The sequence below is a fragment of the Prinia subflava genome, chromosome Z, assembly GCF_021018805.1.
Source record: "Prinia subflava isolate CZ2003 ecotype Zambia chromosome Z, Cam_Psub_1.2, whole genome shotgun sequence".
In the NCBI taxonomy this organism is placed as follows: domain Eukaryota; kingdom Metazoa; phylum Chordata; class Aves; order Passeriformes; family Cisticolidae; genus Prinia; species Prinia subflava.
The window spans coordinates 9,249,202-9,266,588 of record NC_086283.1 but is presented as its reverse complement, the minus strand read 5'-3'; the positions used below and the strand labels follow the sequence as shown (position 1 = coordinate 9,266,588).

Sequence of the window (17,387 nt, the reverse complement as noted above, 5' to 3'; positions counted from 1 at the left end):
AAAAGCCATCCATGCTTTTTGTTTTAGTCACTTCATTAGGAAGGAATTTTTTCCCACCAACTCCCATAGACATTGTATTTGCTTTTAGTCAGCACTCATATGAACATGGTACTCTTTGGGAAAGATTGTAATCACAAGCCAGTACAATCACTTTTGTCAATGAAACAAAAACAGCATTAACAGAAAACGAGCTGAATTCATCCCAGACTCACTGGACAAAATGAATGGTGCTGCGCTAGCGATGAATTGGGCCCACTGCGTCTAGACTTGACGGGCTATTATCTTTATGTCCCTTCTTCCACCAATGTATCGTGAAAGAAACAAGTTAATGACTTCCCTGAGATTTCTCTGAAGATACCACAGAGCATGCTCTCTTTTACAGGGCTTACTGAATAAGGAGAGCCAGGGTCAAGGGTACTCAAGATCTATGTGTAAATTTCCCACTAACTTCAGCAATTGAATTGCCTAGATACTAACATAGTCTGGCTAATCCTATACTTCAAATATTACAGATTGACATATAAGCAAAAGCAAACAAAACAGAAAACAAGAAGAACTAGAACTAAAACACATTTTGTGTACGCAAACTACTAACTTACTTGCTCTTTTCATTTATATCGTCTAGCTCTCCTTCCTCCACAAGAGAAAGAGAGCTCACTCCAAAAAACAAAGAATTGCATTCAACCCTGGTGTGATTTTTACTGTCTTTCATAGAATGAAGAGCAATCATTGAGTTCCCAAGTCTATATTAAACCCAGCATTACCCAGTGAAGAACAATTTTCTGCAATGTGGAATAGGTTAAAAAGTACAAGGATCAGACATTACAGTGCATTTTTCCTCCCTTACAAAAGCATATAGAAATTCCAACCCATTCTTAACTGCATGAGCTGTTGGGTCTAGGCAGAGAAACCAAGAAAATTAATCTTTTACAGACTCAGTGGCCAAAAGACTATGACACTAAATCTGATGAACAATTAAAGTACATATGCATCTTAAATTCAGGTTGTTCATTTATTCTTTCAAATATTATTAGGTTTGAATACTTATAAGCTCTTGCTCTGGTTCCAAGCCACTCTCTGCTGAATGAAGGAGGTTTGCTCTCTCCACTCATCCAGAGAGCAAGACTTTATGTACTAGAAGGTGGAGTTGTGGAAATGTGGGAGGGTCCAGAAAAGATTTTTACAGTAACTAAATTTTAGAAAGCACACAGTCCATGCTGCGGCTTTCCATGGAAATTCCAGTTACATTGATTCTAGCTGAGACCTGCAGGTATTTCAGGACAGCCACAGAGTGACGTCTTCCTTTTTTATTCATTGACAATAAATCTATTCCCAACAGCCTAAATTCACCCCAGTGCAGAGGACCCACTGCTAGCCTTTAATCCACTGAAGACTGCTCAAATAGGCAGTGAAAAAATGTGTGTGGGTGGTCTGAAACGGGGCGTATCATCATTTGCAGAAAGTTTCAAAGGAAAATTAACTACTTTTGCACAGCTGCAATGATCTTCAGGACAAAGGAGAGGAAAATCAGAGACCACTGCAAGAGAGGAAACCAGTTTGGTAAGTTAGGTAGCAAGAACGCAGGAGGTTATCCTCTCCAATTGCAGCTTTAACAATTATCCTTGCATAGCACGACTGCTTTTCTCTCTCAGACTTCATGTTGTGTCCTGAAAACTCGGTACTGTTCAAACCCTGCTCACTATGCATTTCTCCTTCCAACACAAAACCAAATTCCCATAGCAGCTTTGCCTTTCTTTTAAATGAAAGTGAGACAAAAGCGAGACATATTTACAGGGAATCTTGGTGAAAACACATGCCAATAGAAAGCAAATTTTTAAAAGCCAGAGAACAGGTGCTAATCTCAATTATAATACATTTATTTCTGCAGTTATTTGGGGACTTTAAGCAAAAAAAGATTCTGAATTCTAACACTTTTAACAGCTATTGTTTGTACTGAAGTACTGTTTCAATTCCTAATAAAGGTGTGCTGTGGAAAGAACTACACACAAAGTCATAAAATAATCCATCCTACATTTCCTAAACTGACAGTTAATTGGTCTTAACAATAAAATGGTTTGTATGCTAAAGGTGAAACTAATAAAAATAAGAAACAACAGACTTACCAAAGAAAGGAGTAACAGAAAAGTAAATCAGGTGATAATGGTTATAGGCCTCAATCCTAACATCTTTCCAGATTCCTTGAGTGGGAAAAGAAGGGCCCCAATCCCAACTAAAGGAACACTGCTCCTGGAAAACAGAATGATTATGTTACAACTGCCTATTCTTCACACAGACATTGATGCTGTGCCAGAAATAAAAGACATTTGCTATCTGTGAATAAAATATTGACATGCACTGAAAGAATTTTTCCAGTTTCCATAAATACAGAGGAGCCTACAGTATTTTTTTCTTACTTCTTAACCAGAACTATGCTGCTACTACCTGTATTATATAAAATTAAATTTTGTATTAAACGTGCACATACTGAGAAATTTTGTATTACCTAAAGAGCAAAACAACACTTAACATACCACTTAAAAAATGCCAAAAAATCCCCAAAAAGTAAAGATCAAAAAAACAGTCCAGGAGATTACTCTCAATTCAGCTGTGAATTATCTTAGTTTGTAATGTCAGTATTTAACTGTATACCAAAAAGACAAACTAGGCTTCCAAACTAGTTAGGAAGGAATGTTACAGCATTCTAGAAGAACAGTATCAAATTAAAAATCATATACTAAATAGTTCACCTCCTGTTTTTAGTTTTAACAGCACAGAGTAATACAAGGAAAGAAATGGATATGTGTGTTTGTGTAGTTCAGTCATGTTCACTGTTTCTCCCCTTTTTATGGTTCTCTTATACAAAAACAAAGGGAACAAAAACATGGTTGAGAAGTAGCTTAGTTCTGGTACTAACATCAGAACAACTGTCAGAATTATAAAATGCTGGTCAGGCAGAGAAGTACGTACACTAATTTCCATTTAGCTGTTTTCAAACCTGGGCAGACCTCTACTTAACAAATCCTTTGACAACATCTATTCAGCTGCCCTCCAAGTTTCACACAGCCCCAGCCCCCAAAGCAAATACAATAGATCTCCTGAAGTCTGGTACAGTGACATACAGTTCTAAATTTAGAGACTAATAACTTACAACCAAGGCATACTAATTTGGGCAAACTACATTGCACAAGCCTGGCCTATCCCTTGCATTGCCAGTCAGCCTCCCTGTCTCTCAAATTGCAAAACAGCCTTCCAGGAAACAAACACTGCACCTATTTCAAACAGAAAACCAGGGATAACATATTCTTAGAAAACATGTCCAATTGAAAGTCATTTTCCCTTTATTAAAAAGAAACAAATGAATCACTGACAGACTGGCAGGTCTCACTAAAAATACTGCAGAGTCTGCTATCAGAAACAGCGACAAGAACAATACGCTTGTATCACTGAGTACATTAGCAGCGACAGGTTTGTGTTCTGCTGCAAACTCCTACTCAGATTTAGATAAGTTTACTGCACTTAATATTGCACCTGAAACGTGTAAACAGCTCTCCATTACTTTCAGATGGGAAGCAAACAGCTTATAGCAATGTCCTAGTATGTTTGTTTACTTTTAAATACATAGCTGCTGTTGTTGCCAGGTACTCAGAATGTTTCTGGAAATTTCTGGCGCAGCTTCCAAGTACAGTCAAAAAATTCATTTGAGGAAAAAGCACTAGGGTATTTTCTTAAAAATTTAAAGGTATAGTTCAGTGAAGCATAAATTTCAGGTGTCTTTTGCTCTATAAATAAGAGCACAACTAAGTAAGTGCCTTATTCCTTCCAAGCCTCTCCTTGCACTGATTTCTGTGAAAACAGAGTGGGCTTAGAAAAACTAATAAATAAAACTTCCTAAAATGTAGAGAAAATAAAAGTAGCAGCAAGCAGAAATAAAGACAGCATCTTAATCCTAAAGGATCTGTCCTTTAGGACAACATGGAGTCCATGTTTACATTAATAAATTTTAAAGGAAATTATATCCAGGTTTAAATTTACAGGATCCTAGTCATTTTTTGAGGAGACTCTACAGGGACTTTATTAGAAAGTTTGAAAATAATTAACAAGAAAGGCACTTAAGTGGAGAAAAATGTGCAAAAGCACCCAAAAAGACAAATCAGAAAATATCACCTAGACATTGCCTCTATCTGCTGCAAAGCTATCAGAAATACATGAGATGCTACTCAAATGATAGTTTGCCAAGTTTCAACAGTAAAGAAGCCATATCTTAAATCAAAGTTTCTGAGTTTCATTCCTTTATATGACACTGTTTTTTCATTGAATATGTAAATATAAGTCACACTTCACAACACTAATGAAAACAGGTCCCCTGTTAGACAACACTTCTTGGGACATGCCAGAGCTGCCCAGTATAAATAGCACAGCACATGAGCAACAGCAAACACTCACAAAGCTGCTTGGATGAGATTTTTACAGCCTTGGCAATACACCCTGGTATTTGCAACAGTGAATTCTATTACCAGCATATGTTGCTAAACCCACCCAGTGAATGTAATGATTACACATTTCCCAATGCTATCCTGCCCTCTTAGTAGCAAGTCTCCTTGCTGACTCTGATGAAAACAGCCTTTTAAACATTCTTATCACTTAGATATGAAGCTTGGCCTTCTCATGCCTCTTGTATTGTCAACATACAAGATTGCAGGTTTCTAGAGAGGATGGGAGAAGGAAGCTGCAATGAAAAATATGCCCTGCTTATAAAACAACATTGCAGGTTTCAAAATACACCTGTAAGGACAGCCTGTAGTGCATTCCTCTTTCCCAGCCTGAAGCCAGAGACAAGACAATCCTGCTCTTACCTTTCTGATGAAATTAACATGGCACTCTCCGTTCTGCACAGGTGGAGGGCATGCCGGGGGGATGCTGTGTGCTTTGTGACATCTGCTCTGCTCTGCTGCGTATGAAACGGCTGACAAGAAACGGACTTCAATAAAATTGACCTCCTGGATCACGCTGGTAATATCAAAGCTCTAGCACAAAACAGAACAAAACCATTACAGTGCTGACATTTATATACGAGATTCATAATCACTATTACATGGAGATTTTAATAGTATGCATATATTATTCAAAAGCTTCTGAAATACAGTCTCAGTATGCTCTGGTTTTGAAGGAAAAGAAAAGCTACTTTGTAAACTGGAAAAAAAGAAAATGCACTGGAATGTTCCAGATAGAAGGAGCTGCTTCTGGGCAAACCCTTTTCCTCACACCAAGCTCTTGCTGCAGGCTCCAGCACTGTGCTTGCACACAAAAGTGCTTGAAGGACAGGGACAGTAAGAGAATCTTTACCTCCTTCCTCATCCAGAACTCATGTGCATCTTTGAGAAGACACCTGATTGCAACTCAGAAAGTTGTTCCATACAGGAGTGCTTCCAGCCCACACTGTGCTGCCAACTCATCTACCACAAGGCACTGAGCTGCCCTGTCCATGGATGCTGCAAAGCTGTAGTTCATTCCCCAAAATGAAATGAGCTGCATTCTCATGCCCCAAATGTACACACACACTCTATGCCTGCTTCAAATGATGCATTTGGGGGCTTCCTCACCCGGTCAAAAAAATCCCCTTCAGCATGACTGAAGGAAAGCAGAAATGTTCCATTTCAGAATTACCCCATGCTATCACAGGTATGGTTCCAATGGCTAATATCCATTTATTCCTCAGAGTGCACATTTGTGAAAAGCCAAGTCTTGGCAAGTCTAATTTGGGAGCAGCCCAGCTAGAATCACTTATTTCTGTAGCATACAACAGGATATTAGAAAGCAAATAGCACCCTGAATTCAGAGCCTTCAGAGAGTCCTTTCTGCAGATGTTGCCATGTTGAACAGGTGAACAAGGCACAAGCCTGGATCACAGTCACCTTGGATTCAAATTAATGCAGTACACTCTGGTTTTACAGTGAAGGCCATTTCATGAATTGTTACAATCCAATACAAAATGAAGTTGCGGCAATATGTACAAAATAATACCATTTTCTAACTTTGCAGAGCCTGCTACTGACAAACCTTTAGATACTCTCCAAACAGTAAATAATTACAATTTCTTAAAAGCTCTAAGAATTTTTGATTTCACTGATGGTAAAACTAAGTCAATGAGAAACTAAGTCATTTGTCCTAGGTTACATAGATCCAGGTGGCAGAATGTCTTATGTCTCAGTCCAGTGCCTCTGCAACAAAAACTGCCAGAATGGTAAATGCTGAGACATGGAGACACCAGATTTCATTTGTAATTCAGTTATTCCACTATCATTCTTCCTTTAACTCTTCAGATTTTTTTATTCTTTTAAGATAAAAGCAAGATATTGGAATTATTTTATTATTTTATTTTATATTATATAATCATATATTATTTTATTATTTTAAAGCTATAAAATTAGTTTGAATGTTTTTGCCTTTCTCAAGATTATTCCATAATGAATACTCACATGCTGACATAAGCAAAGCTCAAAAATGCATGACAATGTTATCCCAAGTACCATATTAAAAATAAACCTCTTTAAAAACCAAAAGCATGAAAACACACAGGCTCTACAACATGTGCATTTTCATTGCAGTATTGACATGTAAACCATTCTAATACCAATTAGTAAGTAGATTTACAGCTGATAAAACCGATTTAAGCTTACCTTTTCTTGGAGCTGGGACAGATCCCAAGAAACAAGACATATTATTAGCTGAATTGATCCTTGGACATTGGTCCTCTCATTTAGGACAGGCACATTCTCTAGATATAGAGGGTCTCTATAGACCCTGTTTCCACTATAGGCTAGTGGAAAGGGAAGTACACTCCCCTTTCTAACATTTATCTGATTAGATATACAGTCCTCAGGTCAACATTTTCTCCATCCAAACACCTACCTTTATGAGTACTTGAACACACAGGAAATTCTCAGAACAAAAGGGCTTTGAAGAAAACACAGAAGCACTTTCAGAAATAAACACATTACTTACATATCTGTTGAACATGTTGTCTGTTCTCCCGAGAGTGACATTGTTGAGCAGGATCTGTGCTACTGTATCTACTCCCTCAAAAACCAAATTCACTTTCTGCCACTTTCTAGAGAAGAAAACATATGTGTGAAAAACTGTCGGAATACCTAGAGTTAAAAACACACAGGAGACAGACAATGTAACAATCTTTATTAACACTATACCAGCAGTTGCCTCATTTACCTGCAAGAACATTTGACTCAGTGTAGCTACATTGTACCTTTAAATAGTCAAGTTAGGATGACAGCTGAAGTAGCTCAAATCAATATGTTCAAGAACACAACAGGTTCACATACCCACCAGATATTAGATGGGAGAGCTTTCAATTAGCTTAAGTATTATCTTTTCTCAGCTGACAATTCATAAGCAATTTTAACAATCAATTAAAGAAAAAAAGAGAAAAGCAACAATTGAGGTGTTCTGTAGCAACAGCTTTGTAACTGCACATGATTGCATAATTTGTTTTATCAGATACAAAAGTATTAAGCAGATTTTGAGACAATGAATTAACTTGCAATTCTGCAGGAAAGATGGCACAGAACTAATTTAGGCATATCTTTACTGTATACCTGACATCAAAAGGAGTTTTGAATGTCCTGCTGTAAGTCCAGTTATCTAGTGAGATCCATCTGTACATCACATCATTAAATCTATAGTATGGATCCTAGTAAAAGACCAATAAAAAAAAAATTACAGGATTTATTTAGCAATAGTGTTACTACATAAAAAGCACCACAATATCCATTAGATTAACACTTCTTATTTAAGTCACTCTGCAAATGCAAGATCAGCCTTAGCTGGTTAGTCCTGATATTCCTTTTCACCCTTGAATTTTTACATGAAAGCAAAGCTTTAATAATATTTGACTTTAATTTATATAGGTCAAAACCCTGTCTGCTATAATCACTCAAGCTAGAAGTAGCAGGATTTGTTTTTTTCCAAAGAAATTACTGGTCTGGAAATTAACCAATAAATCCAGAAAGCTTGTGACTTAGTGAGAGGAACAGAAACATGATCACCCTCATAATTATGGAAAAAGTAAGACTAATATGATTTTAAGAGGCAAAGACAGCATTTTAGGCCTCTAGGGACAGCAGTGAACAAATCTCAAGTTTAAAGTTATTGCAAATAACTTCAAGTTGTTCCTAGACAGCTAGACTTGCTGCGGTAAATGAAATTATTGTATGTGGAGGGATGGAGAAAGAGATGAAGAAGAAACAACACATTTTTGGTTTTAGTAAAAAACTAAATGACTACTTTTGAGAATAGTATTGCATTTACACCAAATGTGCCCTTCCCCTTTAACTACACTAGCTAGGAAGAATAGAAGGTATAGCTGGTCTAAGCTACATCCTTGGTGTTTCTGGCTTCATGCTGTATTTATTACCTTACAGCAGGACACCATGTCCCTCACCCAGGTTAAAGGACTGACACTCCACGGCCTCCTCGCACCTCACACAAAGGCATCAGAGGTGCACAGCATCCCATCCCGAGTCAGAGCAGAAGGGCAGTGTCCCATCCCGTGTCAGAGCAGAAGGGCAGTGTCCCATCCCGTGTCAGAGCAGAAGGGCAGTGTCCCATCCCGTGTCAGAGCAGAAGGGCAGTGTCCCATCCCGTGTCAGAGCAGAAGGGCAGTGTCCCATCCCGTGTCAGAGCAGAAGGGCAGTGTCCCATCCCGAGTCAGAGCAGAAGGGCAGTGTCCCATCCCGTGTCAGAGCAGAAGGGCAGTGTCCCATCCCGAGTCAGAGCAGAAGGGCAGTGTCCCATCCCGAGTCAGAGCAGAAGGGCAGTGTCCCATCCCGAGTCAGAGCAGAAGGGCAGTGTCCCATCCCGAGTCAGAGCAGAAGGGCAGTGTCCCATCCCGTGTCAGAGCAGAAGGGCAGTGTCCCATCCCGAGTCAGAGCAGAAGGGCAGTGTCCCATCCCGTGTCAGAGCAGAAGGGCAGTGTCCCATCCCGAGTCAGAGCAGAAGGGCAGTGTCCCATCCCGTGTCAGAGCAGAAGGGCAGTGTCCCATCCCGAGTCAGCAGAAGGGCAGTGTCCCATCCCGAGTCAGAGCAGAAGGGCAGTGTCCCATCCCGTGTCGGAGTGCAGGTACACGGGTCCGTGCCTGACAGCCCCGTTCCAGCCCCTGCATGGCTGAGCTGCTGCCCCAAAACAAAGGCCAGTCTCTTCTCACCTGCATGACTCAACCCCAGCTCAGAGAGAGGGGAGCTGTGCTAGGGTTTGCTTTCATAGGACTGTTCTAACAGTACCAACACAATTAATCACCCACTCTGAATATCCTAAGTTACACTGAAGAAAATCTGCCCAGCTTCTCTTTCTGTTTGTATTCTTTTGTTTTGGTTTTTTTTTTTTCTACTTGCTGGAACTTAATTTTTCTCTCTATTTCGGGAGTCAGTATGTACAGCAACAACATTTGGGATTTGAAATATTCTGAAAAAATTGTCTTATACCTCATACTTGTTTTACAACTAACAGGGTCAGGCTCTGTAATAAACACATAAACCTATTACATAGCAGAACAAAATCATAATCTCTAAGTGACTCTCCTCAGCAGGACAGACCCTTCTGGAGTCCTACAGCAATACAAACATCATTCCTTGGGCTCATACAGAGGGAAAGGTGTCACCCTGCCTCTACATACCACGCTCTACCAATCAAATTTCTCACTACAAGGGAGGAGTCAAAAAGGTATAGCCTTTTCGCCTGAGTAAAACTGTGACCTCTGTAATGATAATACAGTGTATTCTCTTAAGAGTTAAGCAATCATGAGCATACAGGACTATTACTGAATTTTAAGACATTCATTCCATTACTTTTGGGGAATATGTCTCAGACTTCTATTAAGATGCAAAAGTTAAAGCCAAGAAACGCATATTATTATGCAAAATTTAGGCTCATAAAAGAAACTCCACTGAGATTATTGTACTGATATAATGACAGGCAAGCATCGAATGTCAGAGACCGTGAAACCCCCCAATATGTCGTTTAAAATGCACATTTTTAACAGCGGTCTTAGATAAATATATCTTAGATATATATATCTTATATAGCTTAGAATATGTATACGAATATACATATTCGTATTTAACATTACATACTATTTTATTTCACATTACGCTTTGAAAAATGTGCATGTTAAATTTCAATCTTTGCTACTTGTATGCGTGAAATATTTAACAAAAGGCGTGAGAGGAAAGTTGCAAATGCACTATCGACAGCAGACTGTAAAGCCATTTGCTTAATGATCAACAATGAACATCAGTGCCTCGGCAAAGATGCACAAAAGAAACCTGCAACATTTCTACCACAAAAGCACATTTATCGAGATGTTAATGAGCAAAGTCCTAACTTCTGGAAAACAAAAAACTGGTTGACTAGCAGCAGAAATACAGGAATATTGCATCAGAGGCAGGAATCATTGCCAAATGGGCTCTTACAGGAGCTTGCAGAGCAGCGTGTTTAAATCTCAGAACGTACTGAAGATCCTTTTTCCTGGCGAGCTTTCTTCTTTACTAGCCTAAAGCCTTCAAACTTCAAGAAATGCAGTGATTGCTAAAACAGGTGTCATAGAAGATGCAAATTAGCCCTTCTGACCCACAGGCATCCACAGTGTTAGATGGAAAGCTCACAGTTCCATGTACCTTCATGTAAAGCTTAACAGCTTACTGATATCATTGCTACCTAACCAGTAACCCAGCTCATCACATCACATTTAACAGAAAAGCTGTTACATGTTAATAACTGGTCGACCATTTTACCCATGACAAATGTTGATTGTTGTAAAATCAGTTGTAGCAACGTTCAAGCAGTGCTTTTAAGACAATTCTCAAGATTCAGGAGAAATGCATAATCACAGTGAAGTCCTGTAAGAAAGCAGAATTACTTTGCCAATACACTTGTGAGGTTATTGACTTTTTCATTATTAAATAGAACTGTTTGGAGTGCTGGAAGATGTACCCATGTAAGTCAAATTGTTTGGATTTCTCTGAAACAGAATTTCATCCCACGTTATATCATTTCACGTCAAAATGAAAGGCTTAGTTCAGAAAAGCGCATGCAAAAAAAAGGACAAATTTAAAACACTTAAAGGCACAGGGAGAAATTGGAAGATGACAGGAAATAGGCTGCACAACTACTAAATACACTTCAACAGCTCAGCGTGTTCCTGGAAGCAATTCACGGGAGGGACGGTGTCAACTATAGCCATTTTTAGATCCCACCAAACACAACAGCCTTGCATTTTCCTGCTCCCTGCAACTTGGGGAAAAAATCTGAAGCATTCAAGCCTGTTTGTTCCCTGCTCCCAACCTCAACGCTGTAAGCAAGCAGCAAATCACCTCCTAAGAGGAGGTTAAAAGCCCTGCTACAGATTATAAAAAAGGAAGCAATTTCCAGGTCGGCTAACAGGACATCAGCAGGACTTCAAAAGCACTGGCAGCACCACAATGAAGGAAATGCCAGCGCCCAGATGGAAACTTCTCCTTGCAATGATTTTAAGGGGATGTTGAAAAGGTACGGTGATATATGCTAAGAGCTTCTCCTGTTGAGCAGGAAATGGATGGGAAATGAAGACATGAGAAGTGAGGCTCCAAGCCCAAGTGAGACAGCAAGTGAGTGGTGTCAGGCACACCCTGGCCCAATGAAGAGATACCTCCTGGCCCCCCACACTCCAGTTCTGAGGCACATGGCACAAATGATACCAGACAGAGTCAGCTGTACCCAGGTGGAAGATCTGTATGTAATAAAATGGAATTTAATGAAGAGAAAAAAAACTAGCTTCCTTTGCCCTACCCTGCTTTTATTATGGTCTAATTTGAAGTCATCTTGCATGCTCTTCTCTCATAAATTAACTCTGCTGGTATTTTATCATGTAGACCATAAGAAAATTCTGATGGTGTAACAGATTACCTAAATAAAATTTGCAAGTGATGTTTCATAATTTACAGTTGAATGATTCTGCTATGGGCAACTTCAGACTGAAAGCTAAATAGTTAATATATACTTACCTATACCCATGTGTTCCTTGACATCACAAGTGATAGCAGTCAGGACATTTATATAATTTTCACAGCTTGAAGTCAGGTTGAACTAACAGTAGTGATGAATGGATCATATTCTTGGAGCATAAGTTTTGGAATTTGCTCCTAAAGTAATTAATTTCAGTAGCTGCTCTCAGAAAGCAGTAAACTGAATGTCACTGTCAGTGTTCAAGATTGTTCAATGTTCTGCCACATGAGAACACTAGGCCAAATATGACTACACTGCTTAATAATACCTGAATACTCTGATGTATTTAGCAGACCGCTATAAATCTTATCTCTTTTAACATCACAAGCTTTTGAAAGAAAAACTTAAGTGTCCTTTAATATTTATGCTAAGTTTTACTAAGGCTTTTGAATGTTTGCACATATGTTTTCACTGTTCTGCAGAACACCTGTATTTCAGTGGAAAACAATAATCAACTATTCCAACAATGAATGCCATCTAAGCTGAACAGAACCATAGGATACCAAATTGCTACCTGGCCTTTTCCCAAAACTCTAAGTTATGATGAAGTGTCAGAAAATAAACAACAGGGTATTTCATACAAATGCAGAACATGCTACAGAAAACCACAGTACTTTCCAGAAATGCAGAACTATCAGTTGGGGTTCATAAACTTCCATCTCTTCTAATAGATTTTGATATCCAAGTATGAACAAGAGCACTGTTAGCTTTTCTGTCAAGTGCATGCCCTTGTCTAACAGGCCAGAAAATGTAGTGTTACGCAGCCCCTATATCAGCATCACACTTGCAGACCTCTCATAATACTCTATACAAGTCTAAGTGACAACTAATATGACAAAACAGCCATATGTATAAATGCAAATGGCTGGCATATGAGAAAATCCAGCTACAACAGCTGTTTGTATATTCCTCAGAACTGGGAATTTACAGGAGTCACCTGCCAGCAAGAAATGGCATCATGCAGAACCTGGACATTATGTGGCAGAGAATGCCTATTTCCAGCACACAGACTTAATAAGCAAGTTACCTGTGGGTACATATGCCTTACCAGAATAGTGCCTGAAAGAAAATACTACACTGACAGTGGTCAAAAGCAAAACCTTCAGACAAAATGGTTTTGGCAAATCTTTTTCCAAAGCTGTAGGGTTAGCAACAGATTCACTGCAAGTTTGTAAAAGACTGCATTCAAAATGAAGCTTTGCTTGGACTTTATGTAAGTGACTATTACCCTTTTCTATGTGCATTTCTCATGTGTTTTTTAATTTTACATGTAAGCAGCAGTAAGAGCTACAGTGTCTTAGTGTAATATTATTAAAACAATCAAGCCAAACATATACTCTGATGCAATCTCCTGGCCCTTGAGCTTTTATCGTAGCTAATCTAGCATTTGAACTATGTTAATTGAACATGAAAGAAAATAATACTTTGGTAGGAAACTCAAGTGTCTTCCCCAAGAGCATTTTTTGAGACATGCACATTTGGTGCATTCAGAAGGACATGTTCTTCCAGTGTCTATTTTATGAGCCAGAGTAAAGATATCTCTAGAACAAATGTTAAGAGGATCCGAAAAGATGAATAATGAACCCTCAGTGTCAGAGAAATGTTTTTCAGTTCAAGTGTATGGCCTGCACAGCAGATTAAAGTCAGGCTACAGACACGCTATCACCTAGAGCATCCCTGTGCAAAAACAGTTTGTGTGTTGACCTAAATTTGAAATGAACCACACAATGATAAATGAATTGCTGGCTGCTTAGTCTTGCAATCTAAGCCACATCAGCTTACCCCTGCTGCTCTCCTTCTTCTTGTCTTTAGATGCCCACTAAGCTACATTGCTGGAGTAGGCCCTTCCAAATTTTGCTTTAAATTTCTGCTTTGGGTGCTGACCCATTGAAAACCTCACAGATACAAAAGCAAAGGATGCAGTGCTGTTTGCCACTTGCAAAATCACACAGAAAAACAGTTGTAGATTTCATCAGGTCACTGAACATAGGGGTCCTGCAATCAAAAATTATTTTGTTCCCACTAGCTTTGTTCTCCTATTTCCTGGTACAGCTTTTCAGATCAATCTATACTTTTGATTACAAGCTGGGTTACTGATCTAGTGACATCTTCTGTAAGATGAATAAAGATCCTATATTCCATTGCAAAGAGCAAAAGGAACAAATGAAAAAAATACTTTACACCAAAACTTGTATTTAGGTGTCGGTAATAAATCTCCTATTTCTATACTTGACACCAAAAAGAGCTAATTTCCAGAGCTAATGAACTCTGAAAAAATGGAGCAATCAGTGCTCTACACCTCAACAATTAGGGCAGTGTGCATGGTTTTGTATAAACAGGAATATAGGAACATGATTTTAGGCAGCTGCACTTGGAAACCTTTGGTCACATCCATCGCAGTGAAACCCCAGGACAAACAGCTGAGCCCCCCTCTGGCTCAGGAAGCCTCACACTGCAATAAGGAATGATGTCACTGGCTCCCTCCAAACAACCCAGGCACGCTGCTTTGCAGAATGCAACAACTATGGTGACACGGATTAAGTATATTTAACACCATCTGCAATAGATATCAAATCTGCTAAGGTTGCTCCCCTGTTTTAGTATGGTCTGCATTCTATCTTTTAAACAAAAATGCGATTTTAAAACAATTTAGTTATCCTGGTGCAAATTTGTGTGAATGCTTCTTTCTGCAAACTGAGCTTTGCTAAACTGAGTAAGAATGGGTTTAAGCTGGCCTTGAGTTACCCATACACACCTATACATAGAAACAGGTTATCTCACTCTGAGCTTGGAACCAGCCAGACACCAGCTGGGTGCAGTCCAGATGTCAAGCAACCATACTGGTGAACCTTAACTCAGCACTTTGACAGCAACACCACCAACTTGGCAACAGCTTCTAGTCCACAGCAGGTTCATACTCCGCTGCACCAGCATGTGTTTGGAGCAAGTTCTTACTTGTATTCACGTGAACATGTTCTAAGTGATCACAACCAACCATCATTGATTTAATTAGCCAAACACCCACTGCTGCCCAGCTGGCTGACTAAGCTCTCATGCCGCTTCGCAGGCTTGGGATTCTGTCCAGGCACATCAGAGTTCATGATCCTCATTTCCAAATATACTGCTAAATTACAAGTCAGTTTGCAGCAATGCATTTAAATTAGCAATCACATCTTCTCACTTCGTAAGTGTACTTAGGGTGAGTAGTTAAATGTGAGTCTTTCATTACATCACTCTTGCATGCCTGAGTCAGTGCATTGGTCACAGTTTCTCCTGGATGATTATTCACACTTCTTGCAGCAACACCTCCCAGCACAACCGAACATCCCAGAGGTTCATTTTACCTTGTGCACTTTTGCGTCAGAGAAACTAGCACAGTTCCCTTCACCGATCCTCCACATAAAGTCTCCCTGCCCCTAGCACATTCGTAAACTACAGAAAAGCCCTTCTGAAACCCCAGCACTAATACTAAAATGTCCAAGATGTCACATCACTCAGCATACAGGTGTTTAAACAACAGATCATCATAGCTCTGCCTATCCCTTCATAGCATATTTCTTTTTCCAAAGTTGATGCTTTGTATGTGGCAGTGACACCCCTTGGAATCTATTATTAGTGCTGGGATTCCCAACCTGTGCCAACACAGAAAATGCTAAAATTATCCTGCCCAAAGGGTGTCACTTTCTCCTTTTACCTCTCTAAATTTGATCAGAGTATAAGCTGAAGGATAAAACCCAAAAAATAGAAAATACAAAATTCATACATTCAGAATGTGTTTTTTAAATGAATGATGCACAAGAACTGCACCATTAGGCCCACAATAAAGGAGATGTAATATATACTCACAGCATACAGCAGTACTTTACATTTTCCAGCACAGAACTGTATTTATCACCTTTACAGATGACTTTGTTAACTTCACTGTCTTTTATTTTTTTTCCCTGTTCTGGATACACATTTCATTTTCCTTGTTTCCTTTTAAACAGGCGTCTTATTGCAACAATGATACAGTTAGTGACATGTTTCATGTCAGGTCTGAGTCACAGGTTCCTTTACGCTAGTTTCAGAATACTTTGCTACCCATCTGCAACTGCAGTTTTGAAAATTTGTCCAAGAAAGCGGTTGCTGTGTTTCTATAAATTTAAAAATTTAAGAGAGAAGCGTAAACAGAAGCAGAAAAGCTTCTTCCAAGTGTTAAGACAGGGGTTAGTCCTTAAATTTAACTTCTTCTGTTTCAGACTATATCCTTCCTTAGGCAGAATGGGTGTATAGGATCTTTACTGTTCTGATATTCCCTGCAAGTTTTAAAAGGGCTTTTTAATGGCCTTAAATCCCTAACTTTATTGCATCAACAAATCAAACTTTATGAGGGTGGGTTTTACTTTTCCTTCTGAGGTACCACCGTAGGTAGGCATGCCTCACACGCTGTGAGGGTATTGCAGGTACATGGTACCCTGGCTGCGTGTAAAAACCACAATCTCACATTCTGCAAAACTTCCATTTGTATCCTCGGCCTCCTGCGGGACTGAGGACACTGCAGCCACCAAAAGAAGCCTGGCTGCTGGCCCGTCGATGCCAACCAAGCCTGCAGCGGCCGGGCAGCTGCCAGGACGGAGATGTGTTTTGGGGGGCTGGGTTCTCCCCTCCGAGGCGGGCTGCACACGGCGGGAAGGGCTGCTCCAGGGCCCAGCTCTCGGAGTACCGTACCTGAATGAGGCCCCGGCAGAGCAGCGCGGTGTGAACGCAGCCCGGCACCTCCGCTCGGAGCGACACGGAGCCGTTCCCGCTGCGGAGCCGCCAGCTCCCCCGCAGGCTGCGCACCTCCGGGCCGCCCGCGGCCACCGCCAGCGGCAACAGCAGCACCGGCAACAGCAGGGCGGCGGGGCCCATGGCGACAGCCGCCGGGAGCAGCGAGCGGGGGTGGTGCTTCCAAGGCGGGACAGAAGGGGAGGACGCCGGCGCTGCTGAGGGCGCTGCGGCTGCGCGCGGGGCCTGCGGGCGGGCCTGCCCCGGCACTGAGCGCGGCCGCGGAGCGCGAGCGGCCACGGCCGCGCTCCCGCCCCGGCTGCGGCGGCGCCGCTCCCGGGCCACAACCCTGCCCGAGCACGGCGGCGAAGGTACGGGTTGGTTTTCTTTTTCCTCCAAGAGGCACGGCGGAACAGTGGTAAGAGGAGCTCTAATACGCTTGCGAATCTCTCAGACACAGCACATGCACTCCGAGCTCTAGAAAACAACAGGCAGGCGTGGAGGGATGAGGAAGAGCTGTGACGGCACCGTCGTGGGTTCTCTCAATATTGGCTCCTTCCAGTCGTGAGGCTTTTATATGGCCTCAGAC

At 40.6% G+C, this 17,387-nt stretch overlaps 1 protein-coding gene across 5 annotated transcripts in view; it reads right to left on the bottom strand.

Annotated features, from left to right (window-relative positions):
• The window catches only part of MANBA (mannosidase beta), a 53,280-nt gene extending 36,276 nt beyond the window's left edge, over positions 1 to 17,004 (bottom strand). For 4 of the 5 annotated variants that reach the window (XM_063422152.1, XM_063422155.1, XM_063422153.1 and 1 more), the window contains exons 1-5: positions 16,760 to 17,004; positions 7,611 to 7,705; positions 7,003 to 7,108; positions 4,854 to 5,024; positions 2,124 to 2,247 (exon numbers count right to left, since the gene is read on the bottom strand). In XM_063422152.1, the coding sequence (XP_063278222.1) occupies positions 2,124 to 2,247; positions 4,854 to 5,024; positions 7,003 to 7,108; positions 7,611 to 7,705; positions 16,760 to 16,942 (679 nt within the window). In that variant the 5' untranslated portion in view covers positions 16,943 to 17,004. Of the gene's footprint in view, positions 1 to 2,123; positions 2,248 to 4,853; positions 5,025 to 7,002; positions 7,149 to 7,610; positions 7,706 to 16,759 lie in introns of all 5 variants that reach the window. The other variant, XM_063422156.1, reaches the window with a different exon arrangement.
• Between the last annotated feature and the right edge of the window lie 383 nt (positions 17,005 to 17,387).